This window comes from Channa argus, chromosome 5 (assembly GCF_033026475.1).
Source record: "Channa argus isolate prfri chromosome 5, Channa argus male v1.0, whole genome shotgun sequence".
NCBI lineage: Eukaryota > Metazoa > Chordata > Actinopteri > Anabantiformes > Channidae > Channa > Channa argus.
Window position 1 is genome coordinate 25,277,552 of NC_090201.1, and position 26,190 is coordinate 25,303,741.

Genomic DNA, 26,190 nt, shown 5'->3' on the forward strand with positions numbered 1-26,190 from the left:
CAGGTTCTACAGTGATTCAAATTCTCGTGCTAAAAAAAAAAAAAAAACCACACTGGCACAGTGAAAAATTCCTTTAAGATAATTTATTTTGTACAGTAAAACTGGGATTCAGAGGTTGCATTTGAGTGACTGAAGGAGATAGGGGAGGATGGATTTACGTACACCCAGGATGTTCCAAAGTTGTAGGGCAACCATTTCCGAGCGCTCAAATGATAATTGAGTATCTTACAAAGTGGGACAACTGATTTATCGGTCAATTGTGAATAAGTACCTGATACATGATGTGACCTGCTACCAGCAGCGACTCAATGCAGATCAAACAAACATACACTTTGTGGAGGCTGCGTTCAATAATGCCACAACTGTCACAAACTTGCACAACAATATTCCAGATGCAGGAAAATCTGTCAATCAGTTTTATCATGCCAGCAACTAAAAAAAGGCATTGCAGCAGGAATAAACATAGTTTATATACTCCTGTTTCCTTACTCCCTCTTACAAAGGCATACATGTGATGGTCAGTTGTTCTGTGTATAATCATCATAATGTGTTTTGGGGTCATTGAACGCAGCCCCCTCTGGATGGTTTTAGGCCCATGTTTGGGGTGTGTTTGCTTCCCTTTATTTTGGAGGCCTGTAAGCAATCTTCCTACTCTTCATCACAGACCACCTGTGCCTCTTCATGTAGTAGAGCAAAGGAAGCAGGATGGCTGAGCCAATAAGCAACTGAAACAGAAGTACAAAAAAAAAAAAAAAAAACAAGTTTTACACCAGAAGCTCCACGTTTACACACTGTGTAAAATTGGTACATTATCTCCTTAAGCCGAGACAAAATGGACTCCCAATAAAACCTCTACTAAATGCTGATATAACAGTGGAATCAATTATTTTTCAAATTTTCAAATTTCTTAACTCAAAACATCCAAAATAACTTAAAATTACTAAGTCTAAATCCTGTCAAAAAATGTTTCAGGGATACTGGAGCATCAAAACAGAATGAATCCCTACGCTGGAATTGACTTGTTCTACTCGACTGTGTGTTTTGAGAAAATTATAGGTTTGAAAAAAATGATAGGTCCAATTACAAGAACAAGAGAGCAAATACCTTTCACAACTACCATCCTGAGTTACGGTACAGGAAAGTAAAAGCCGCTTTCTGGTTATCTTCTGTCACACACCAGTCACAAAAACTGACTGCTGACAAATCATTTCTGTTGCCTGCTTTCTTACTGGTTCTTATTTTACTGGAAGCAAAACAAACTAACTGTTGGTTTTTACATCCATTCTGATTTGTCCCCTAAATGCCTTTTTACATTCATTTGGCTTAAGCCAACTTGAAACATTCACACATGTATATGTTAATTCAATCAAACCTCAGCATTCTTGCAGTTATATCATTGCCAGAATGAGATGCCAATCTGCTTAGAATAATAGTGGAGTTTTACCTTCAGGCCCATGCGTTTGCGTTGGTCATGCTCTGGCTCAGCAGCCCACCTCAGGAAGGTACAAACATCCTTTGCAACCTGGCTCATGGTGGCAGGGGTCCCTGTGGCAACAAACAAATGCCAAATATTAGAAGCCCATTTTCTACTATAACATCTCTCCAGAACACAGGATAAGAAACATGACATAATAATAGATGGCTGCATTAGCGATCTGATTAAGAACAGTCCCACACATTGTGAAGTCAACAGTTACACCGCACGCACTCTTTTCAGTCTTACTGCATTTTGCAGAGAAAAGAGCAATTTCTCCTTTTCTGCACAGCCCACCGTTCATTGGCAAAGTCCAACACACCCACACTTACCATCATCAAACTCCAGGACCTCATTGTAGATGGGTGGGGCCATGCCAATAGCCTGGCCAGGGAAGTAAGGGTTGTAGTAGAGTCCCTCTCTTACTGCCACTCCTGCTGGAGGATCGCAGTATCCTGTAAGCAGGCTGAACACGTAGTCTTCTCCCCCGTGTCTGAATGAAGCCGAGGATAGTAAATATCAAGGTTAGACAGGTTAGATTAAGCAGTGAAGGTTTTTTTTTTTATTTTGCAGCTGTTACCTGGCATTGACAATGTAGCTAAGGTCTGGAGGCAGGGCTCCGTTGTTGGCTGCCCGGGCTGCCTCAGGGTTAGGATAGGGCTTTGGGAAGTAGTCAGACAGTTTTCCTGGCCTAGTGAACATTTCTCCGTTCTCATCAGGACCATCCACTACCTCAATCTAAGCACAACACACATGACATCTTTAAGGCACAACAAAAAAATCATATCAGCAGATTACAGCCCAGTGTTGCCACCTACTGGCAATACAAGTATATATATGCTGTGATATGATGTTATATGATCAAACTGAAACTGCTTCACCATAGGTCCTCTCACCTCTTCAGCGAGAGTTTTAACCTCATCTTCTGTGTGCGACACTCCCACAAGATTTCTGAAGGCCAGGTACTCCATACTGTGGCAGGCTGCACACACCTGCTTATACACCTGGTAACCACGACGGACACTGCCGAGGAGAGAAAAGAAAAAGTCATCGTTCAAACATGGTCAAGCTCCATTGTACCATTAAGAACGTTAGTTGGCTCCCAGTTTAGATTCGGGGGACAGACTAGGCTTAAAACTTCTCTTTTTAAATAAAGCTTATGGTTAGAGATGTCTCACGTGACTGAGCCAGTTTAGTTAAGTTGCTTTACACTTAGAAAATTGTGCAATGATGCAAGAATGTTTGTGTGTCTCCATCCATCACACCTAGCATGGTCCAAAGAGGAAAGAGGTCCAGCGTGGCTCCAGGGGTATTGAGGGGGATGGAGCTCAAGGTCTGAGGCTTTAACAGCCTGATGCAGCATGAGAGCGAGCCCTGCCCCGCCAGCTGTGAGAACACCTAGCGTGGTAAGCGCAACTTTCTTGTTCCGTGGCAGGCTGCCAAATGACATGCTGGCCTGTAGGAGAACATTAAAACGGAAAATACTAATAAGATACTTGGGCCATCACAGTCGAATCACGAACGGCTGATTATACAATACATCCGAATAACACAAAATCCAGCCTAAAGTAACTTTTAAAATGAAAATGCCAAGAATGCACTGGTTCAATAATCCAAATATCAGCATTTGTTTCTATGACAGTTCATTTAATATCTGAGTTCTGTTCTGCAACCCGAATCATTAGACTTTATCTTGTAAACTTAAAAAGCCAGACACATCTTTTCACTGGTAACATGTTTCATCATTCCAAACGTGCTGATCTGCGTTATATGCAAGACAGTTTTCCCAGACGCTCATAAAAGGGGTTTCCGTATACTGTGGCCAGTCAACTGCACATGTGCAATATCTCTAGTGGAATAATCGCGACTCAGGTCAGTTGGGACAATATTTATAATGAACAGCACTTTTGGAATGAACAACCATGTCACTGGCAATGAGTTTTAACATGCTTTTGAATAACATTTAGGTCCATGGCACAGACAAACAAGCTAATCTAGGCTGTTGGCTAACAACAATGAGTAGAGCAGAATGAGTGGGGCTTTTTTGGTGTCTTTACGGTGACACCATTTACGGATTGACCAAAATTATTGACACTACAATAAAAACTCATTCTATATACTGCGAAAGAATCATAATTACAGACAGATACGTAAACAATTTCACAAATATATGGTCCTGTGCAAAGGTGTTGGCAATAAAAGCCAGGAAATAAAACAAACACACACAAGAAATGTTTGATGATGGCCAATCGTTCAGGACCAAAAGGGTCATCAATTAGGTAGGTGATTTGTTCGGATCAATGCATTTAAACACTGAATACGTAGACCTCACTAACAGTGAGCATTACACAATTGGAGACGCTTTTCTTCACCAGAAGTCCTCTCAGTCCTTGAAATGCTAACTCGTTAGCAGACTGAGTCGCTCAGCTAACTCAGCCATTGTGGGTTTTAAAGACTGTATGTATCCAGCGGGGCCGGTGACAGAATTGATTCGATACAATCAAAGACCCTGGTATGTGCACTCGCATACCAGTACCGTCAGAAGGAGGAGTACAACAATTTTAACAAAACGGTCTATTTGCCGGGTGGTTGACACGGCATCATGACTTAGCTAACCGGCTAGCTAGCTACATAGAGCGACGGCTACCGGTATTTAAATATATGTTGCACTGATGTGAGAGTTATTGTCTTTGTTGTTTATACGTTGTTGGCGCAGGATTCAGCTGTGCATTTTAAATACGATTGAATATTTATAAAGCTACAGCCACAGTCGGTGGCGGCATCCTAAAATGTGTGGGAACACGAGTGACCTTGTCTCCCTCCGACTCCCTGCAACCAAGCTAACACAAGCTAGCACAGTGCTAGGTCGCTTAACGTCGCACCTTTTCTATTAAAGTGTAATAAACACACTGTGCTCCGAGTGACAAATACAATACACGTCTATCCGACCAACCTTTGGGGTCTTGATAACTTTCGGCGTGCTAAGGAGAGCTCTCCCGCTCCCCGATAGCACCGCGACTCGTAGCGCCGCCATCTTCTCTGCGGTTGTGCGAGCGGAAACGGAGCTAGCTACCTGTACCAGCCGCACAGAGAGTGCTTCCGGTGTAAACCCCCACAATAAAAGCAGCAGGCGTGAGCCGCGCCGGTCACATCTCCCATCTAAGTAGAATTAGCAATACAACTATGTCAAGTATTATTCAGCACTGCTCCCTTTGAAAGAATCAAGATAAATCAAACACAAACACACAAGCATTTCTATTTAAGATATTCTGTTCATAGTAAAAGTATGTTGTCACTGTGTAGGCCCCTTAGTACACATTTACATTTTTTTTGGGACGTGACTTACAAGCAAGATATAGAGTAAGTCAAAGAGATGACTGAAGCAAGGTTATAACAGAGACGATGTACATACGTACTAAAAAAATCTAATCTTTGTGACACAAATGGTGCACTGATTAACAGGAATGAATGATGAGCACTGTTTTGTGTGTAGTCTTAGTGCAACACATAACAAATGTCCGTATATATGAATGACGAAGGAATAATCGTTTTTGCCAAATTACTACGGACCCAAACATGTATAACTAACCTGTCGTGCCTCACTTACTATAAATGTGATGTGAGTTCTGATTACTAATGGACTAAATGGTCTTAAAGTTCAGGTTCCATCCTAACACTCCTAAGAAATCCTAAATTGTCTAATAATTCATTTTCACACTTAAATTGAACATAACTATAAAGAAATATCTTAGGAAACAGGCAGCATGGCGGTGGAGTGGTAAGCGTTGCCGCCTCACAGCCCGCTGAGCCGAGGCCTTTCTGTGTGGGGTTTGCGTGGGTTTTTCATCCCGCAGGCCAACAACATGCATGTTGGGTTGATTGGGAAATGAAAAGTTGGCTGTAGGTGTAAATGTGAGTGTGAATGGATAAGTGGTTATTTGTTATATATTAGCAAACAAAACATCCAGTGCTCCAAGAACTTATTGCCAAGAGCAGCATTGAGTTAATCCTGCTCTTATTTTGAAGGGACCGCTCACTGTCTTAACCAGAACAACTTCGCTGCGTTGATTCTGGATAAATTCTCACTCGATTATTTTCATTCATACTTTTAGGAGCTATTGCAAAACAAAGACAACATATTTAAAGATGCCAACCTATGCTGAGTTTGCTGTTTTAGGATTAGTTTATTTGTAATAAAACAGATAAAAAAATAAGTGACTTTGTGGGACTGTGAGGTAAATTGACCATCCAGCAGCTGCTGGAAGTTTCCTAGTAACATTTGACCTAGATTAAGAAGCTAATGTCAGACAATAGGTCAACAGTAACATGAGTCAGGCCTGAAACATTTTGTTCTCATAGCACCAGTGTTTGCTATTTAAATACCTTTAGGGCGATTAACATCTGAGCACAAGGGGAAGGTGGAGACAAGGGGCAGTTGGAGACAAGGGCAGATGACAACTTGAGCCTCTCGGATTAGACTCAACATTTTTTGGCATTCGTTATATCCAAAGGACATAATTTGTACTTTTTACTCAACATTTTACTACAATAATTTTACTAATTATTATTATTATACAATTATTAACTTTTTATTCTTTCTTAAATAAAGTGTATAAAAGCATGGGGCTGTAACTAATTTTCATTTTCATTTAATATTTTTAGATATGCAGAAGCGAATTATTAGTTTGTATTTTGCTTGATCTGATTTTTTTCTGTACATTGGCTGACATTTGATTTTAGTATGATTTGGTTTTAATATATTTGACTTTACTCATTTTATTTGCTTTGATTATTTAGTAGTTTACATAATTGTTCGTTCTGTTGCTGGGATGATGGATCAATGAATAATCCTAAGAACATTACAAAATCTACATCCTCATGATGCATCAGTGGCAATTTGATTTTGGATTTTCTGCCTTGGTACCCAGAAACATTTTCCAGAAATGTATAAGGCAGTTCTCTTGTTATCTGACTAACTGATCAAAGGAAGATAAAAATATTGATACATTGGACCTTCATCCATCTTAATGTGATAAGTTTTCCTGCAGTCATTATTCTGATTATTTTTAGGAGTCACATCGTAAAGAAAACCTCTTTGTTTTTTATATCATTCATCCAATACACCACATAAGCAGCATATTTACAGTATCTCAGTGTCCTCCATCACTTTAAATGTTCTCATGTTAGTAAAGGATCTTTACTTAAATGATTCCTGCATCTCACAGCACAGACTAAAACCAAGCGTGCTCTACATTTGCCCACCAGAAGGTGGAAGCAGAGCATTTTACAAAAATAGAACAGGAAGGAAACCTCAACTCAACTTAACCAAAACTGCTGAGACTTTTAATTTTTAATGTTTAATCTATATTTAATGTGTGCTTTGGCTTTTTATATAACAAATTACACAAAAGCATACAGAAACTATGTCCTGTGTCACCTAAATGGGATATTGTAAAGGTTTACACATGATAACGTTAAAAACAGAGTGAACAGGATGAACCTGGGGACCGTTAGCCTCATCACAGGGACAGTCCGAACATCAGCTATTAAAAGTATTCATGCGCTGCAAGGATAAATGTGACACAACAACTGGAAAGAATAATAGTGTCTGTAAATGTCAATGCCTGAATCAGGGATTTTAAGCTGTGAATTACACCGAACAGACCTCACAAAGTACGAAAAAAACGAATCAAAACCACAAACTTTTCAACAAGTAGAAGATGGAGAAGGAAGATGCGGAAAACCAGGGAGAAGCAAACATCTATCGTAAAATATTAACATTCATAAAAACACCTAGCATGTTGGAATGAACCGAAGTTGGCTGACACTGTAGCTGCAGATGGATGTTTGCTGTTTGACGGCAGGTAAGTAATAAACTATTCATCAGCCGCCGCAGTCACTGTCATCTCCTGTCATGTTTGCCTGACAGGGGGTCTTTCCTGTCACGCTGCCACCAGGTACGTGCTGTGCACGCGAGCGCTTTAATTATAGAGCTAGAGAAAAACAGAGCTACGGCTTCAAACTAAACAGAAAATTCAAAGCGTAGCTCATCTCATAACACACACGAGCAACAAAACAAAGCCCCCAACAAATAAAAAGACCCGTAACAGCTAAGTGCAATGACAATACTCAATAAATGAATGAAATGAATAAATGAAAAAGAATGCATAACAGCTCCAGGAATACAAACAGTGAGATGATCAGACAGGTTGGACAACAGTCCCCGGTGTAAGACAGACTTTTTAGAGTCCAAATCAGAGTTTTGCTAGTCACCACTCAGCAGCTCTGAGTTTCAAGCCACTGTAAACCCAATGTGTTTTCCAGCTGACTTATTCTAGGTCACTGTTCTAGTACATTCAGCCAGTCAGCTGACATTCTGACCCGTGATGAAGTCTAACAACTAGTGTAACCACGGCCAGCACTTTTAGAACGACGAAGGACTCAAATCAAAAGGGCAAAGGGCGACGATTGTCCCCACACCTCCCAGCCAAAGATCAAACGCGGCTCTGCGGCTCCGTGGATCCACGATGGTGGACACCCTGCACGCTCAGCAGCTACGCTCCTGAATTTAAAACCTACATAGCACCTGCCAACTGGTCATCTGAAGTCACTAAGAGGAGCTACTCCTCCTCTCTGCACCGGCCAGAGCCTCTGTCCCTCTAAATGTGTGTGAGAAAACACTTCCAAGATATTCAGTTCCACAATGTAGGCAGCAGTGGCACTTAAGTATGTTTTACACATCACTGCTTCGCATCTCCTTCTTTCGGCCGCTCCCTTTAGCGGTCGCCACAGCGGATCATCCCATTCCATCTCACTCTGTCTTCTGCGTGTTCCTCTCTCACAGTGTCCACGAACCTCCTCCTTGGCCTTTACTCTTCTCCTCCTGTCAGGTAACTCCATCTCAACCTCTCAACCCCCAACATATCCTGCATCCCTCCTCTGCACATGCTTGAACCATGTAAGTCTCTTTTTCCACTTTGTCTCCAAGTGTTTTTTTATCTTTCATTTTTTCACTTTCGGCTTATCCCGTGAGTTCAGGGTCATTGACTGCATGTTGACTCGTCACAGCCCTTCCTGACGCAACCTTTCCCAATTTCTACCGGGCTTGGACCGGCAGTGCACAGCTGCCTTACCGTCCGTGGACGACTGCCTTACCCACTGAGCTACAGCCGCCCCCTCTGATATACTCATTACTAATCTAGTCCACTACATCTACGAGTAAAGATCTTTGTTTTTTACTCCACTACATTTCTAATTGATGTTGCATTACACGTTACAATCACATTACTTTACAAACTTCATAATCCAACAATTTCTTTGATTTTATTTTTGTATTTTATTTATTTTATTTTTTTATGAAGACGAATTACAAGCCAGACATCAGTCGCTTCACTAAACCAGGTGCAGGCAGAGTGTCCAAAAAATAAAAGAATTATTAGCAGTAGCATATTAGCAGTACTCAAAGTGAGCTGGTGTGCAGTAATTTGACTCTTTGGTGTGTTGTGCATGTTAAAAATAAAAAAAATAATAATGGTAGAAGATAACCACAGACCTCTACACTCATCTTGTCTCCTTGTTAAGGGACTCCTGTGGGAATTTGACAGCATAAATTGGCATGAAACGTAAACAGTCAGACAACATTTTAAGTTTTGTCTGACAGTGGCTGACAGGATAAAAAGCTGCTTATAAAAGAAGAGCATAGGTCTGGATCATTTGCTTTTTTGGGGGGGTTTTTACGGTTTAAAAGAGTGAATCTGAACGCTCGCATTCTGTTTGCTTCAGTCTAATTAATTATGCTTTCTGTAATTGCTTTCCTTTGTAAATTTGTGTTATTGTGCTCAAGTGTCAAGAGACATTCAGTCAATCTGACTTCCAATTACCATTCACGCTATTTTCCTTAAGTGAGATGCACACTTCCATTTTCCTCTTACTTAGGAATTCACGCCGCTTCATGTGTTTGTTGCTCTCCAGTGCAACGACGGCGCAAAAATGACAGAGCTGACAATAATGCTGTGATGTTTAAACCCAGGGAGCAGGTGTACTCCCAGTTTGCTGTGTTGCTGTAGCCTCGAGTACGTTTTCCAATCAGCAACAGTTTTTTTTTTTTTTTTTTTGTGCAGAGCCACTAAGCAATGAGATCTAAGTAATTAAAACAAGAAAAGAAGTGATTAGCTTTGCACACTGACAGCGGACGACTTTCATATACTTGCATATTTTATGATTTGGGCGTCCAGGGACAAAAAGTGGGGTTTTTAATTGTGCATGCACTGTATATACACAGATGGAACCGAATACACGTGTTTTGATGAAGTCATACGAAGAATAGATTTGGAACAGACCAACATTCCCACGCTGGTGAGCAGAGCTGACAGCTGGAGTAACTGTCTCAGATCTTTTTAATGGCTGCTGCAGATACATGCTGTGTAATTATAGACGTGCTGGCTGTCATGAAGATTATGGGCTGTACATCACTTTCTGTGTGAGTATGTGTTGTCGAGATTTGCGTATTTTTTTCAATGTCTATGGCTGTGACAGCGAGTGTGAATGAAAGCACGGTTGGTCTGTGTGCGTTGGACCTGTGTGCGTCACTTGCGTCATGCCAGATGTTTTCATCGCAGCGTCCACGGCACCTCACACTCTCACTGTACTAATCTGTGCAAATTGACAGTCAGCAGCATTGATGGCTCCTGAAAAGAGCAGGTGGTTGATTTGTCTGCTTACAAACTTCCCAACACAAGTAACAGTGATGTTTTTTTTTTTTACAGCCACTTGTGGACAAATGTCATCAGTGTAATGTAAAAAAAGAACAAACGTTGTATTTGCTCTTATTTTTTTCCAAATGAAGCACCTGTGTTGTGAACATTGATTAAGTTGTTTTCTGAATTTAATAATTTTGCCTATGTTTTTTTTTTGTTTTTACTTTGCAGTGTTTTGAGCTCAGGGGTAGAACCAGATGCTGTAGACACTGGGAACTTTGCCCCCTCTTCCCCGAATCAATAAAAAAAAATAAAAAATATGTAATTCTGATTATAATACACTATCACAGCTATTGGCTTTGTAATAAAACTTTATTTGATTTAGTTTGGACTTGGGCTGCATATTAATCTCATTCCCCATCATACTGATACATTACTTTGATAAAATCCTCATCTTTAAATACCTGACAAAATCTAAGTTACTTTAACTTAGTGTCAGGACAGTAACATTTTGTCAGCTAACATAGGTTTAACAGATGGTTCATAATATGTTCGTAATAGCACAATATTCCAGTATAATCTTATACCTATGAAATATTATGTCCTGTTGCTTAATCTTCACTTTTTTTTTATCGGAGCATCAAATCACTGCACAAAAATCTGACTTTGTCAAAACTACAGAGCCGGTGACATCTGGGAGAAAACAAATGAATCCTGTGGATGTTGTGAAGATCTTTAGAACTGCAGAATACTTAAGCCAAAAATAAAAACCAAATAAATAAAACTGTTTCTGTACCTAATGCTGTGTTTGTTTCTGCGTAAAGTGGAATGTGTTGTAAATGTCAGTAGCTTTTCATCTAGACTAAAACTGGTGCACAAGCATGAAAGGATCCTCAAAATGATGTTATGCACATTACGGGGCACGAACACAAAATACATCGTATTCCTCATAGGCCAGAAAGGTTGCTGTCACTAAACCCTCAGTGCGGTTATTTGTTTGAAGTCTCTCTGTGTGTCTATGCTGCTCAGAACCTGTGATCTGGATCAAAGCTCCACATTAGCAGGCAGCATTAGCTGATCACTGCACTGATGCATTTCATCTTATCCATAATTTCCTTTTTCCCTCTTTTTCAAGTTCTTTGTCTTTAGGGAAACACATCTCGTCTCTGCTCATTTGTATGTTCCAGTGATCACAATTCCCAGTCAAGATATGAAATAACTTCACGAAGCTTTAATGAATGCTATGTTAGATACGTGAGGCACAGCCGTTTTGCAAAAGTGTGACTTATCAGAGTCTCAACCAAGGTAAAGTATAGAGTCAACTTCTGGGCAAATAAATGGAAGGACATGGAAAGTCACATTTTGGAGACGTATCACTATCACTCAGAGCAAAGGAAGTAAATTTGGTTGCATTCAAACAGAAGAAAAGTCCTTGGCCATCAGCGGTCACAGAGCGCTGACGCTGTGCTGTTTGCAGTGACTTCTCGGCCTTTTCTCCTCAGAGCTGCCAGTCTTGGTCTCCGACTTTCCCTCTGGTTTCCACGTGCTTTTATTTTCTCTGTTTTCACAGCACAACATATGCACAGCGCGGATTTATTCACCCGCCCCCTACACCGCTGACTGTGTTTGCTTTCTAACCACGTTTGAACGCATTGACTACGAGAAACAGTTGCAAGTCAGTCTCCTGAAAATTATGCTTCTAAACTGCAGATGCAAAATACAGTTTTTCGGAGAACATAACATTACGTTAACATAATGAAGTTATAATGAAAATGTAGTGTTTATAAGAAGTTACACATGACTAAAATATTCCCAGACAACCTATTTCTGTACAATACAATGTCCATCTTGTCTAAATGTTCATCGTTCATTTGATTTTTAACAAATCCATAATATTGTCTAACCTTAACCAAAGTGCTTTTGTCTTCAACCAACTCTCAGACTTCCTTTCCAAGAATAACCTCCTCGATGTCAACCAGTCTGGCTTCAAGAGGGGTCACTCCACGGAAACGGCACTCCTGACTGTTGTGGAATATCTTCGAGCTGCAAAAGCCACAGGTCAATCATCTGTCTTAATTCTACTTGATCTATCATCAGCCTTTGACACTGTGAACCATCAGATACTCTTGTCCACACTCTCTGACTTGGGCATCTCTGGATCAGCTCTAGACTGGCTTTGTTCTTACCTATCAGGAAGAAGCTTCAAGGTATCCTGGAGGGGGCATCTTTCTAACTCTCATAGCCTCTCTACCGGTGTGCCGCAGGGCTCAGTTCTTGGTCCTCTCCTCTTTTCTATCTATACTTCATCCCTAGGTGCCATCATTCACTCACATGGTCTTTCCTATCACTGCTACGCTGATGACACACAGCTCTTCCTGTCCTTTCCACCGGACGACTCCACTGTCTCATCACGTATTTCTGCCTGTCTCTCAGACATCTCAGCCTGGATGAGTGAGAGACACCTTCAACTCAACCTCTCTAAGACCGAAGTCCTTGTCTTCCCAGCCAGACCTTTGATGCAACACAACATCAGCATCAACATTGGATCTACAGTGATTGTCCCCACTAATTCGGCCAAAAATCTGGGGGTCATCATCGACGACCAACTGAGCTTTAAGGACCACATCTCCTCAGTATCTAGGGCTTGCAGATTTGCTCTTTACAACATCAGGAAGATCAGACCCTACATCACGGAATATACAACCCAACTCATTGTACAGGCGCTGGTCACATCTCGTCTTGATTACTGCAACGCTTTGTTGATGGGGTTACCGATATCCACAATCAAACCCTTGCAGATGATCCAAAATGCGGCAGCTCGCCTAATTTTTAATCAGCCAAAAAAGACCCATGTCACACCACTTTTTAGATCTCTACACTGGCTTCCTGTTGCTGCTCGCATCAGGTTCAAAGCTCTGTCTCTTGCTTACAGGGTTGTTAACTCGACAGCTCCCGCTTACCTCAACTCACTCATTCAAGTCTACAATCCTTCTCGCCCGCTGCGGTCTGCCAACGAACGACGTCTGGTGGTCCCAGCACCGCATAGAAGACACCAAGCAAAACTGTTCAGCGCAATGATCCCACGATGGTGGAACGAGCTACCAAACACTGCACGCTCAGCTGATTCTCTCCCAATATTCAAAAAACTGTAAATGTAAAATGTTGGCTAAACCTAACCACACGCAGGAGTCTGCAGTGGAACAGTGGTGTGACAGTTCTGCAGTTTATGCCCAAACTTTCTCCTTGCAACTTCCTTTCCATTACTAAATGTAGCAACTCACTGATTCAAAAAATCCACTGATTATGCTCCTTACAAAATGGTTATCGGGAGATGGGGATGATGAGCTTTCTGTAGGTACTACTACAATAACTACAACAGATTGAGCCCAGGGCACAAGGAAAAAAAAATCACCATAGTTGAGCTGAATGTGAGCAGTGTTTGTGCTCGATAATACAGTATGCAGTGTGAAAAAGTATTGTCCACTCACTCCCTGGCTCATTTCAGTGACCTTGCATGACTCTCAGCAGAGATGTAAGTCCTTCAAAGTCTTGCATCACGCCAGATCAATACATTTATTAATGAGCGCGGACGACTGCGGTCTGTTCACCCCACAGCATCCTTGAAACTCACAAGCAGGTCATTGTGTACTTGCGACCTCAATGGATTTTTAATTCGGACAAGTAGGGCGAGCATCAAACCATCTCTTCCGCCTTCCACGACATCACTGAATAATTAAACGAAGGCTTCCAAGATGAACATCGAGCCGAGGGAGGAGAGCTGGAGCGAAAAGAAGCGGGTGGGGATGTTTTAGGAGGTTCATGGAGGAGGGTAAGGTAAGAAGACAGTGGGTATTTGGAGACGTTTTCTTCTCTCACTCTCTCTTTCTTCTCTCTTATTGTTAGATGATGTAATTTTTTTTTGTTATGTTTGTTTCCTACACAGCATGTTTTATTCAGACACTACACTGTTTAGAGCATTAGAGCTTAATGTGAGACTTAAGCCCAGACTGTAACCGTTTTAATTTTAAAAAAAAGTAAAATACAGCAATAAGTTAACAAAGAATACTGACAGAAGACAAGATTCTGACATTATAATTTGACTTTACTTCTGTTTTTGTGAAAATGGGTCGTGATTGCATGAATATGCAGTTAAATGAATCTCACCATGAATCTAATTGTAATACATAAAAACAAATGATGACTATTAGTTTTAGATCGTATGCAAGCTCTTTAATTGCCTGGTGTTCAGACTGTCGTCTTAATTTTACCTTCACTCCTACAGTGTTGAATCATTTCTTCTTACTTTCATCTTACTCGGAACAATCAGTGGTGTGTGACGTTAATCCTGCCGACGCAATTTCCACTTTAAACTTTGCCACACGTCTTTAAAGCTGTTAAGCTGATACATTTTATTTTGTGGGTGTTTCTCTTTTCATGACCGTAGCAGTGGGAAGATGATTGATTTAAATCCCAGCAGCCTCCTGAAGGCAGTAGAACAAAAATGTTTGGACAGTTAAGGCCTAAGTGCAGAAAGCTTTGGGCAATTTCAATTCCTTTATATATACACAGTGATGCATTAAAGAGGCCATATTATGTAGAATTTGGAAGTTGGACCCCGGCAGACCTGGAAATCTGAGTCTGTGTCCGACATCACCCCCTACTCGCTATATGGTGTGTCCGCCATTTTGTAGCAGTGTCCGAAATAATATACTGTGCACTGAGAATATCCCACAATGCAAATTGCCGTCATGCAGCTCAAAGGGCCGTTCGTGATGACGCAATATGACAACAGTTAGTTATGGTGCAACATTTTAACTGACTGCTTGTTATGTTGTGAACTTCTTGGTGTACATTGTAAAGGGAGCACGGAACGAGTGACTAGGGAGTCATTTTGGAGACAGCCAAGGTCTTGACAGATGTGAATGTTGACAAGAATCTCACAGACTGAATGGGGTATATGTGCTTGGGACTTGATTGCAACAGAAATCAGGTGTGTGTGTGTGTGTGTGTGTGTGTGTGTGTGTGGAGACAGGGAGCGTAATCAACCCGAGTAGAGCCAGGTATAAGTAAGTGTGAGTGTGTATGTGTGTGGCAAACTGAGGGTTGAACCAGTGTAGAACTAAGATCTGAGGGCAGGGGGAGGCAAGGGATCCAAACAAAACGTCCAAGGAAACAACGTAACGGACCTTCACGCAGAACCTCTTCTCCTCCTCCGTCTTTTTAAGCCCCCCTAACTTTAATCCCCTCTTCTGGTTGGCTTGTGAAAGCCTGCCACTCTGGAACCATAGATGTATTAAGGGAACTGGAAACAGTGGCGCATTTCTGCAACCGTATTTTACTTCAGGACAGTCTAAATGGGGGTTGATCAGCCACAACATTGAGACCACTACCAAGTAAAGTGTATTACATCACTTATCTCATTACAATGGCTTCTTCTGTCTAGAGATATATTAGGCAGCAACAGTCAGTTGCTGAAGTAATGTTGGAGGCAGAAGACACAGCCGCTGGTCTTGCTTTGCAAGCGTGCAGTGGTCCCCAGCAAAAGTGGTGCAAGAATGGACAACCGGTGAATTAGCGAAAGGGTCACGGGCGAGCAGGGGTCAATGGTGCACATGGAGTGAAGGGTATCACAGTTTCACAAACACTCATTCACAAAAAAACATTTCAACCGACCCAGAAACTCAGACGTACACCTTTTAGCCTGTGCTTTCCCTCCTTCACTCTTAAAATATGTTGCCTGCATTTTGCAGAAAGCAACTTGACCACTGACAGTTCAGGTGGACATTTGGTTTAACTGTTACAGTGTGCACAGCATTTGTGGAGGGAACCAAAGCTTTGTGCAGAGTGAATGAAAGAGTCTTTGCTTACACTTCACCACTCTGTGTGTGTAGTTGTTCCTATTCCATAAATTGTTACAGCTGTCACCTGACGCACACACACACACACACAAAGCACTACACAGGTAGACAGAGAGCGGTGACACACATACATCAGTTCATCTTCCTTTAATGGAACAACACTGAGAGAGAGCGTTGCTCTTTTAATGTGACACATGCTCACATGTTCAGATGCATGTGAGTCTCTAACCACCAAGAATGAAACAGAGCTGCTGCAGTGGAATCACTTAGTTGGATCTGTAGCTCCATTCTGTCATAACCTCTGACCTCTGCCACGGAGTTAAATGGAGGCCTTGATTTGATGTTTTGTGGTTTGTTGTTGCTGTTGCAGTTCTATGTTCGTTTAGTCTCAATCCTTTTCTTCCTTTTCTTGTGTTTTTTATGTAAAGTAATAGTAGCTCCAAGTATCTCCAACCAGAGAAATACAGGAAAAGTGTGTGAAAATGTAGAACATGAAATAGTTGCTGCACGTTGCCTTTCTTTTTTCTTAGCCCCGTGGTGCTTAACTACATTATGATGATTTCACTCTTTCTTCTTCGTCATTTTTTATTGATAATAATGATGTTCAAAGTCCATCCTGCTGTTGCTGCTTGTTTTAGAACATCTTGTTTAAAAAGTCGGCTGCAGGCTGTTGTGTTTGTGTGTGTGTGTGTGCACTCTTTGGGTGGCACTCGTTGCTGTGTAGTGATGCATTCACGCACTGTGCAACATCTACCTGCAGCGCGAAAAACTAAAGATGATAATACATTTTGTGCAGTAGAAATGTTTTTTATCTGTTGCTGTAAATCATGAGATGTGGGAGAACCTGTACTATGGTGGAACACACAGACACACACACACACAGTCAGATCCACAGCAGGAACGAGGAAGTTGCTGCTGATGTCAATAGCAATTACAGCTGCAGGTTAAATCTCCTGAGCTGACGACAGACTGAACCTGAAGCTCTCTGCAGGCCGTTGTCCCCATTAACAGCCGACCTGCTGCCCATAATGCAATCTGGCAGGGACGGACAGCCAGGGAAAGGACAACGCTCCACAATGCACGTACCTATTTTTGGTCACTATTTCCTACTGTCTTCAACAGATTGAGGAGTGTAAAGCTCTATGTTCAATAAGTCACTACAAATTCGTTTGCGAAAGAAACCTTTTTTAAAAATCTTATATAAATCTGAACGCTGACTTTAACCATATAAAGCCCAGTTCATATACTACAATACTTATTTTACAGGAGTAAATCAACAAACTGGTTCTTCAGTTTCTGTCACAGACTTAGATTGGATGATCAGTATGACTAGCTTAGTGCAGACATGGGGAACATAAGGACAGAGTTACTGTAGCATGGCTCTGTACAATGGTAGCAAACCCACCTACTCACTTACTAAGTGTGAAAACAATCATTCGCTGTTTAATGAGGTTTTAATGTTGTATTCTCATGAGCTTTGTAACTGTGAGTAATTCACGCTTCAGAAATAAGTGAAATTCTCTGATTGGTCAGAAGGACGAGTCCCACTCAAAAAAACTGCTGCCAGTGCTGTTCAGTGAGTCTGGATTACAGGACCATATTTCTAAAAAAACATTTTCAAAGCTAGGGAAGGATTAAATGAAAAAAGAAAAATACATTGAAAACCATTGAGAACCTATGTCTATTAAATTAAATGAATCCAGATTCAAATACTTTGAAAGGAACAGGACCACACCAACACAAAAGCAAAGAAAATCCAGTAAGAAAAGAAAATCTACACATACAGAAAATGAGGTTTACAATACACAGCATTGCAATTAAGTAATGAATTAAGAGTCAATATGAGTCATGATCAATTTAGCATATAAGAATATTTAAAAAGTGAAGTAACAATTAAAATAAACAATCATGTTTACAATCAAAGAAGCTTGATGGGAGTAAAAGAAAATGTCAACATTTATCTCAGGTTCTACCAAACTGCTACACTGATCATGACTAAATACGAAAGCTTCCAATCTCAGATAAATGTTGCTGGATATGTAAATGTGCATTTTTGAGTTGGATGAGATGACATAACTTGGGTATTTTTGTTACTCGTGATTGATCTTGTTCCACTCTGGACTCTGAGTTCAGGTGCAGGGTTTGGTGACTGGTTGCAAAGGAGCAGCTAAAAAAACTCCACGCTTTTACATTAGGATCACACATAATCAATAAAATGTGATGCCATGAATGAGGCAGGAAAAACTTTGAAATTCAACAATAAAAGAAGTTTTGAAGTGACTTTTCATTGGAGCCTTTCACATTAACAACAAGACAACAAACAATGGGATATTATGCAGATTGCCGGTCATCACCATCTTCCTGTACGGCTTGAGAAATCATATCTTGAGTTGTGCATTTACAGTGGTAAAGTAAAAGCATCTTCTCAGTAAACGTCTGGCTGATTGTGTGTATGTGTGTTTGTTTTCCTTTACCACAGTCTAGGTGAACTCTGATCTTCTTTACATCTTCTTTACTGGGAGAACTTCTGGGATGTCTGAAGAGGTCACCATCACAAAACCCAATTCTGAGTAATCTACTGAAAGAAGGTTTTTCTAGTCTAGTCAAGACAGATTCTGTTGATACTGACACCAGTGCCCACACATGACTATCTCAACCCCAACCTCTAAACTGGGATTCGCAGAGTCGAAGGCCTTTGACTCCAGGACCGAGGGATAAACATGACACAGTTCTGTTCTGTTTGATGCCAGCAGAACAACTTCACATACACAAACACTGCCCTGGGTTTAGGGTAAGGTAACGCCTTCCCTGATTTTAAACTTGCTTGGGTTGTACATGTACATAAATGCCATTAATCTTCCTTATGATTTCCCTAACCTCGAAATATCTCTCTACTTCTAGCTGAAAAATGCCTCCAGGTGACATCACTTGGGGGAACCTTCAGTTTAGACCATGTTATATATTTGCTCACACTATGAAGTTTGAAATCATGGTCCACCTGCTTTTCCAGAGCTCCCCCCAGATGACGACATCTGAATATCGTCCAATGAAACACTCCTCCAGGTGATGTCATCTGGAGGAGTGTTTCAGCTAGAAGCAGAGAAATATTTTAATATAGTGAAGTCAGAGGGAAGTTTAAAAGCATTAATGTACATTTACACTGTAAACTAAAGCCACAGAGAGCAAATAGAAAATTGTTGAAGTTGCCCTTTAAGAGAAAACATGGACTAGTGTTAGGCACAAAAAACGTCGACGTACGGTTAAGTTACAAGATATATTACAAAAATAGGAAACGCTACAAACAGGAAAAGTCCTGTGTTGTACCATCCGCCACCCGTCCACCTCCTAATGAAACTTTTTCACTTTATATTCTACATCATTGTTATAGGGATCAAATGTTGAAGGGTCGGTATTTCCTTTGAACCACACGCAAAGGGGAACCCGAAGCGTCGGCACGTAGCGTCTTGCAGCCATCCTCTTCCTGAGTGAAGACCCAAACAAAGCAGCTGCACAGAACAGTCAGTTCACTCCTATCACCTTTGAACTAACTGAGACTACTTCAGGTTTTAGAACTTGCGGCTTGTTTTTGGGCCCTTATTCACTTTTATTCACTTTCCTATTTTTATCATGTCTCAGTGTGTGTGTGTCGCTTCTCAGAACCATAATGTGCATTTTCGCTTTGTCTCGTGCATGTGAGTCCGTTAAAGTGTGACTGGTGGAGCACTGTCCTGTTCCTTTGTCCCAGAGCTGACTTTCTCCACTTGCACACTGGTGGCTGTGAACTGATTTCCACTGGCCCACGTAGCTTGTGTTTGAGTTTGATCTGTAATAGCAGAGGTAGGTAGGGAAGATGTTGTGATACAGCTGTAGATTACTTTTAGCTCAACTTCAACAAGTTGCATGTTTAAGTCCATTATCATCTCATTACAGTGTCTTTAAATCAATGTGCACTTCCATTACCATATTGTGTAAGTGTGTACATTTGCACTCGTGATTCTATTATTATCTCTGTAGAACCGAGTAATTCTCAATCTAATGAAGCATCACTGGCCACAAAACATGTGGCTCTGTCTCACTTGTACAAACAGAGGTTATGTTACAGTATTAGCAGAAAAACCCGCTGATTTACACAATAAAACACTTTTATTCAAAACACTAGTCATTTATAAAATCTCAACATTGGCTCTATATGACACAGACAAGGTTCATGTGATCATATTCTGCTTGAACCAGTTATACACTGCATGGTTTAGCATTTCTACTTTTCTAATGATTTGATTCTTTTCAGAGATATTTTTAAGTGTACAATAGATAGAATCTATCTGCTCCCAGATCTTCAGACAGCATGAGTTCTGGATGAGCAGCAGTCGGATCAGAAATCACAGGATTTCAGGAGACTTTACTTCATTTGTCCCCAGATGTTGGAGGTCAGGTTGCCCAGGTGTTTGGCCACGTCTGCCCGGGCACTGGGGCTGTCAATAAAAACAACGAAAACTTGCCGGTTCCTACAGTGGCCCCGAGAACCCAATGCAAATAGCCACAACACAAGCATATTAAAATACCATGTTCACAAGGTTCCCGTCAGCATTTGGAGCAAAACAAATTGTGCAAATATCACTACAGAACAGCTGGTCCTTCATCAGTCCCAAATTGCAGCAACAGCAGCCACGTCCAGTGTGTTTCTGTATTTGCTAGTAAGTTTTTAAAAATACACATAATTTTAAACCGTAACATTGCAGTCTCTCAGTATGTGCCTCCATCTTACTGATCCAGGGGCACCCAGGCAAGTCGATGTTATCATCAGCCCAACCTATTGATCCATGTGCATTATCATTTTTCAGGACGGGGCCTGGCACCGATAAGGCTTCAGCGTTGGCTGCAGTTGCCATTGATCTACGCTTCTTTCTAACTGAATACACACAGTCCCGGGTATCGACAACAATGAGATATGATTTGATACAATAGTGGGAGGTAACGATTTGTGAATTTGATGATGTTATCAAGTAGCGGGGAGTGTTAATAAATATAATATGAGAAGAGTATGGATAGTAGCACAGTGAATCAGTGGGTAGAGCATTCGGTCGGGGTGCAGAAGGCTGGGAAATCAAACCCCACCCCACCAGGTGTGGGCCCGGCATCAAGGTGCACTTTGGTGTCGGTCCCAAGCCCGGAACAAAATGTGGATGGCGGCAGAAAGAGCATCCAGAGTAAAAACTCACGCCAAATCAAACGTGCGGAACTCGTTACACTGTGATGATCCCTAAAGGGCAAAACTGAAAGCCACTGGGTTGGTGTATGAGCCTAATGAGGGAATCTGCAAAAAAATGAACTGGTTATGGAAATGACTGTAATCAGCAAGGTGTGTGAGGAAATGGTAAAAAAACAATAAATTAGTGTAGCAGTTGCAAAGGTCAGAAAAGGTTGGGGCTGATGGTTGGATGACATTGGAATCAGACAGTTTTTTTAGTTTCAGTGCTTCTGCACGCTGCACATTCTGGTTCATGTGTGTTATGGCCCCCATAGTGCTGCAAATTGAGAAAACATATGCAAATTAACAAAAACATCATCCATTTGACACAGGTGCAGCATTAAGGAAGCCGCTGCAAAAAACACGAGTCAAATGTCTAAAACTAAGCTACTAAAAATACATCTACAAATCTAAATGTCCATCAGTTTTTAGTGGCCCCTTGAGACAGGACAGTTGTCTCCAGTGGTTCCAGGGGACGTCACTAATAAGTGATGGACATGACTGGGACGCACTTGTTGCAATTGCTTATTACTGGAGACTACTCTCCCTCGGTGGGTTGGAAAATGTGCTGGGTAACACGTAAGTTTTCAGATTTTAACTACATCACTGATGACTGATGACTAATTATTATAACATATCATTTTTATCCTTTGTTTCGTCCTTTCGTCCCGTGAGTTCAGGGTCGCCACAGCCGATCATTGTCTGCATGTTGATTTGGCACAGATTTTTTTTTTTGCCCTTCCTGACGCAACCCTCCCTAAAAAAACGCAAATAATATGATGAAATGAACACGCACATAATTCACTGGGTTGACAGGTGCTTTTCAGTTGCCAAGGGGGATTTTTCTGTTTTTGTCTGTGCTCCTTGCAGTGCATTTCTCAATTTCGACTAAGTCATTTTTTTCCCCCTTTGCTGGGGTTTTGTTTATTTGCATGTGTTCTCTTTCTTTCTTCTTTTTTTTTTTTTTTGCAGCGTCACAATTAGCAAACCGGATCGGAAAGTTTTGGGTTACATCATTAACACTAAGCAGGAGTGTAAAGTCAAATCATCCTCACTGTGCCACATTTTGATGTGACAAAACCTAAAACCACCATCACAGCTGCTTTTCCCTAAAAAGTGTTCAGAGAAATTGAGTTTTATTGACAACACACACACACACACACACACATTATCTTCTTGAATTAATCACCTTTTATTACCACTGTGCTATAGCAGGAAGTCAGGATTCCTCCCACAGTCTGAGTCAAATGTCCAATGGGAGCTGTATGAACAAAATGTTTCTGGTGAAAGACAGACAGGAAGATGGAGCGTGAGAAGATTGAGAGGTGAGGGAGTGTGAGATGAGAGAAGATCTAAGCTGACTTCTCTGAGTTGAATGCTGACAGGAGCATTTCTGCAGAGTCACAGTTAATAACAAATTGACTCAGCTTTAAAAGCCAAATGGTGCAAGGTGTTGGGAGCATCGATCACATGAGTGAAAGTAAATATTCCTGCTAAATGACTTCTTGGTATGAGTGACTTGTCCTCTGTTCGCCAGACAATAATAAAAACCGTGGAATAAATGATTGTTGCAGTGGTAAGTTGTAAAAGGCACTTTTGGTCTGAGTCTTTAAAAGCTTGTCAGAGTGGTTGTGCTGGAGCATATTTCACCATCTCACTGAAGCAACACGCGTCAATACTGTACCAGCAGTTTTGTTTTACTGCAGCAGCCTGAAAGCCTGCCCAGCCTCACTGAAGCATCCATCCAACTCCATGCGACCTCAGCCCTACACTGCTGCATCATTGTCCTAAGAAGCAGTTTCAAAGATACTTAAATTATTATTATTATATATAGTTTCCCCTGCCTACTGTATGTCCACATGCCTTATGAAATTGGGAGTGGAACTAAAAACCTTTAGTTATTGGCTTTAGTTATTTTTCTAAGCTGGTGAAACACAGTCCGATTCTTTCATGTTTTTATTGAACACATCCAGATGCATCTGAAACATAACTCGTTGAGCCACCTGTGGCAGCAAATATCTTAGGCCAGCACTTCCTGTAGTTGTGGATTAGACCTGCACAACACCTGACCCTGTTAGTTTAATGCCTAACCCTCACCAAAAAACTAGCTTTGCACAGGTTTAATCCTGCATTTTCAGGCATTTAGAGACAAATAACCTAATCTGGGCGTTAAGGTTGTAAGACTTTTTAAAAATTATAATCGGATTGTCACTTATACATAGGCACCAGCCCCTTGCCATTAAAAAGCACGGCTTTGCACAGTCCCTTCTGGGTTAAATGCTGACGTTTAAGGTACCCATTCGCGTCGGTGACCGACGCTCGGAGCTTTTGCTGTAGTCAATTACAAAACCCTGGTGCCTCAGCATTTAACGTCTAAATCTTTCACGTAAAATAAGAAGAGAAAAGACACAGGACTTTATCATGGGAGACCGTGGTTCGACTCCAATGTGAGACATTGTGTGTTTAATCGATGGTTGTTTCACAACGTGGTGCACGTGGTTACTATAGTAAGGAAGAACATATGTGCCATCGTCTTTTTCTTCTAACTTAACCTTGCCCTGAAGTTTTTGTGTTTTTTTGTGCTTAACCCTAATCGTTACGAGACACCAAAGGACGCACAGGGCAACGCAATTTGACACCTTGGGAACTGTCAATCTCGCTGTGGGATGAGATTGTCTTGATTGCATCATGTACACACTCTATTTGCTGTTAAAGGGTTAGACTGGTTGTATTACTGTATTATTTGACAGGTCTGTGGCCAATCAGCACCAAAGCCATATAGTTGAAATTAGTGAAAAGTCCGCTCATTTCCTAAAACGGTTTTAATTTTTTAGCAAAGTTATACTCAAGCTCAGAGCTCGTTTTTTTTTTTTTTTTAGCAGTGAATTGGTGCTCTAGTATTTCAACCTTGGCTCCATTGTAAGGAACGGGAGCCATCATTTTGTCCAAAGGGATGCAGTTTTAATAAAAGCCCGCTTCCATACGTTGGCAGTGCTATTGTAACAAATAGTTTACTGCCCCGTATCAGACTTTAGGTACCAGTGACGTCCTGGAATGTTAGAGTTGTACAAGTTGTTGCCACAGTTGAACAATTTACAGTATTTAATAGTAACGAGTTTAGAAAAACCACCAGCAGTTAAACATCAATGTTTAACAAATATAATAATTGGCAATTTGAGCAGATTATTGTAAAAACCGCTTTCTGTAGTTTCTAACTGTGGGGACAGGGAACCTCCCTGGTTCAAAAGGACACAAAACAATCACCAAAGAGGCACAAAATGACAACAAAGCTATTAAAAAAAAACTATTGAAAATTTTTAGGGAAAAAACAAACAAATTTACTACAAATAAGGTGACAGGCTCATTGCAGTTGTTTTGTGTCTAATGACGAGTGGCTTTCCTGTACCCAGGGCCCCGTTTTCTCACGAGCGGTCTTTTCTCCAGCAAAGCCCAAATCATAAATGCAATCATTTCCATCCCTGGCGGCTCAGCCGAAGCATTTTATCAGTCCCCTACAGTCCTTTATTTCTTCCAAATATACTGAGAGGAAACATGAGTGATGCATTTGTGCAAGAAGAAAATATTGAAAAAAAACACAGGAGTGAGTGTATAAGAGCAAGATAGAGGCAAGAAACAAGAGAGAATTCAACCTCAAATATTCTCTAGAGCTGATATGGAGACACTGAAATGTGTGTGTGTTTGTACGATAGACTACCTTGAAGCTCAAATGGATTGAGGTGAAATAGAGGGCAGTCAAGCCACCACTCTAAAGCAACCAAAGAAAAGATGTAGAATGAAAAACGATTTGACAGAGAGACAAGGAGAGAGGGAGTGGGGTGAAAGACGAGGAGTGGTGACAAGGTGAAGAGTGGCGAGCGGACGAGCTGCCGCCGACATTCCCATCTGAGACAACCGCTTGGCCTTTCCATCAAACACACACACACACACACACACACACACACACACACACAGTGTTAAGGTGAAGATTTGTGAAGGGTGAACAACTTGTCATCCACCACATCACGAAAGCTAAGAGGTTCTTCTTTCAGAGCAGTTACCTTTGAATGTACTCTGACAAACGGGTTGTTAGAGTGACAACCACGTTTGTTCCAGGTCAGTTATGGGAACATATTAATTCATAATTTTAAATATAATCACTTGATTATTTTCTTATGAAATAAAAAAAAAAATGTGTTGCTGCAGCCAAATCAGTACATTTAATGGGGTGTTATCAGTTGTTATCAAAGCAAAGTGATGGTTCAGTAGGTGGCCTTCTACCTTTAGGTGATAGAGGGGCAACATGTGGTGGCTATAGTAAACATGAAAGAAATAGGAACGACTGCTAATGGACTGAAAGCTCGCAAGTGACCATCGTTGTCATGGTTACACTGCGCTTTAAGGCAGCTCGGTGGCTCAATGGGTTGGACATCAAGCTTGGATGCAGAAGTCTCCAGAATCAAATCGCAGCCCACGCACCAGGTGTGTCCTTGAGCAAAACAATTAGTGCTAGCTCCCTGAGCACTGCCCACTCTTCCCCCTGCTCCCCCTGCTCCCCCTGGGGGAGCTGGCTTAAGTGCACAGGAACATTTCATTGTATGTGTAAATCTATTTTTACTCAATGATTACACAATTACCAACAGAAATATATTACTGTGGGGTGTGTGTGTGTGTGTGTGTGTGTGTGTGTGTGTGTGTGTGTGGGTGTAGTGAACAAAACACTGTATGTTGCCTTTGTCGTTAAACGGCAACTTCACCAATTTTCGACGAGGCTTCATATGTCTCATCATGTGACGCAAGCCTCCATTTCGGGTGCAGTTTCAACTGGTTGCTGTTGAAGGATGTTTGAGTGGGTAACGACGAATGTTAAGTAAAAACATTTCTGGCCATGAACCATAATTCTAGGCTGGTAATAAC

At 41.2% G+C, this 26,190-nt stretch overlaps 1 protein-coding gene across 1 annotated transcript; it reads right to left on the minus strand.

Moving 5' to 3' along the window:
• Window positions 1-68: 68 nt before the first annotated feature.
• cyc1 (cytochrome c-1) lies at window positions 69-4,571 on the minus strand. Its single transcript, XM_067505176.1, has 7 exons — window positions 4,428-4,571; window positions 2,740-2,930; window positions 2,371-2,497; window positions 2,055-2,212; window positions 1,807-1,967; window positions 1,445-1,545; window positions 69-725 (listed from the first exon to the last, which is right to left on the minus strand). The coding sequence occupies exons 1-7, from the start codon at window positions 4,506-4,508 to the stop codon at window positions 621-623; spliced, it is 924 nt and encodes a 307-aa protein (XP_067361277.1). The 5' UTR covers window positions 4,509-4,571; the 3' UTR covers window positions 69-620.
• Between the last annotated feature and the right edge of the window lie 21,619 nt (window positions 4,572-26,190).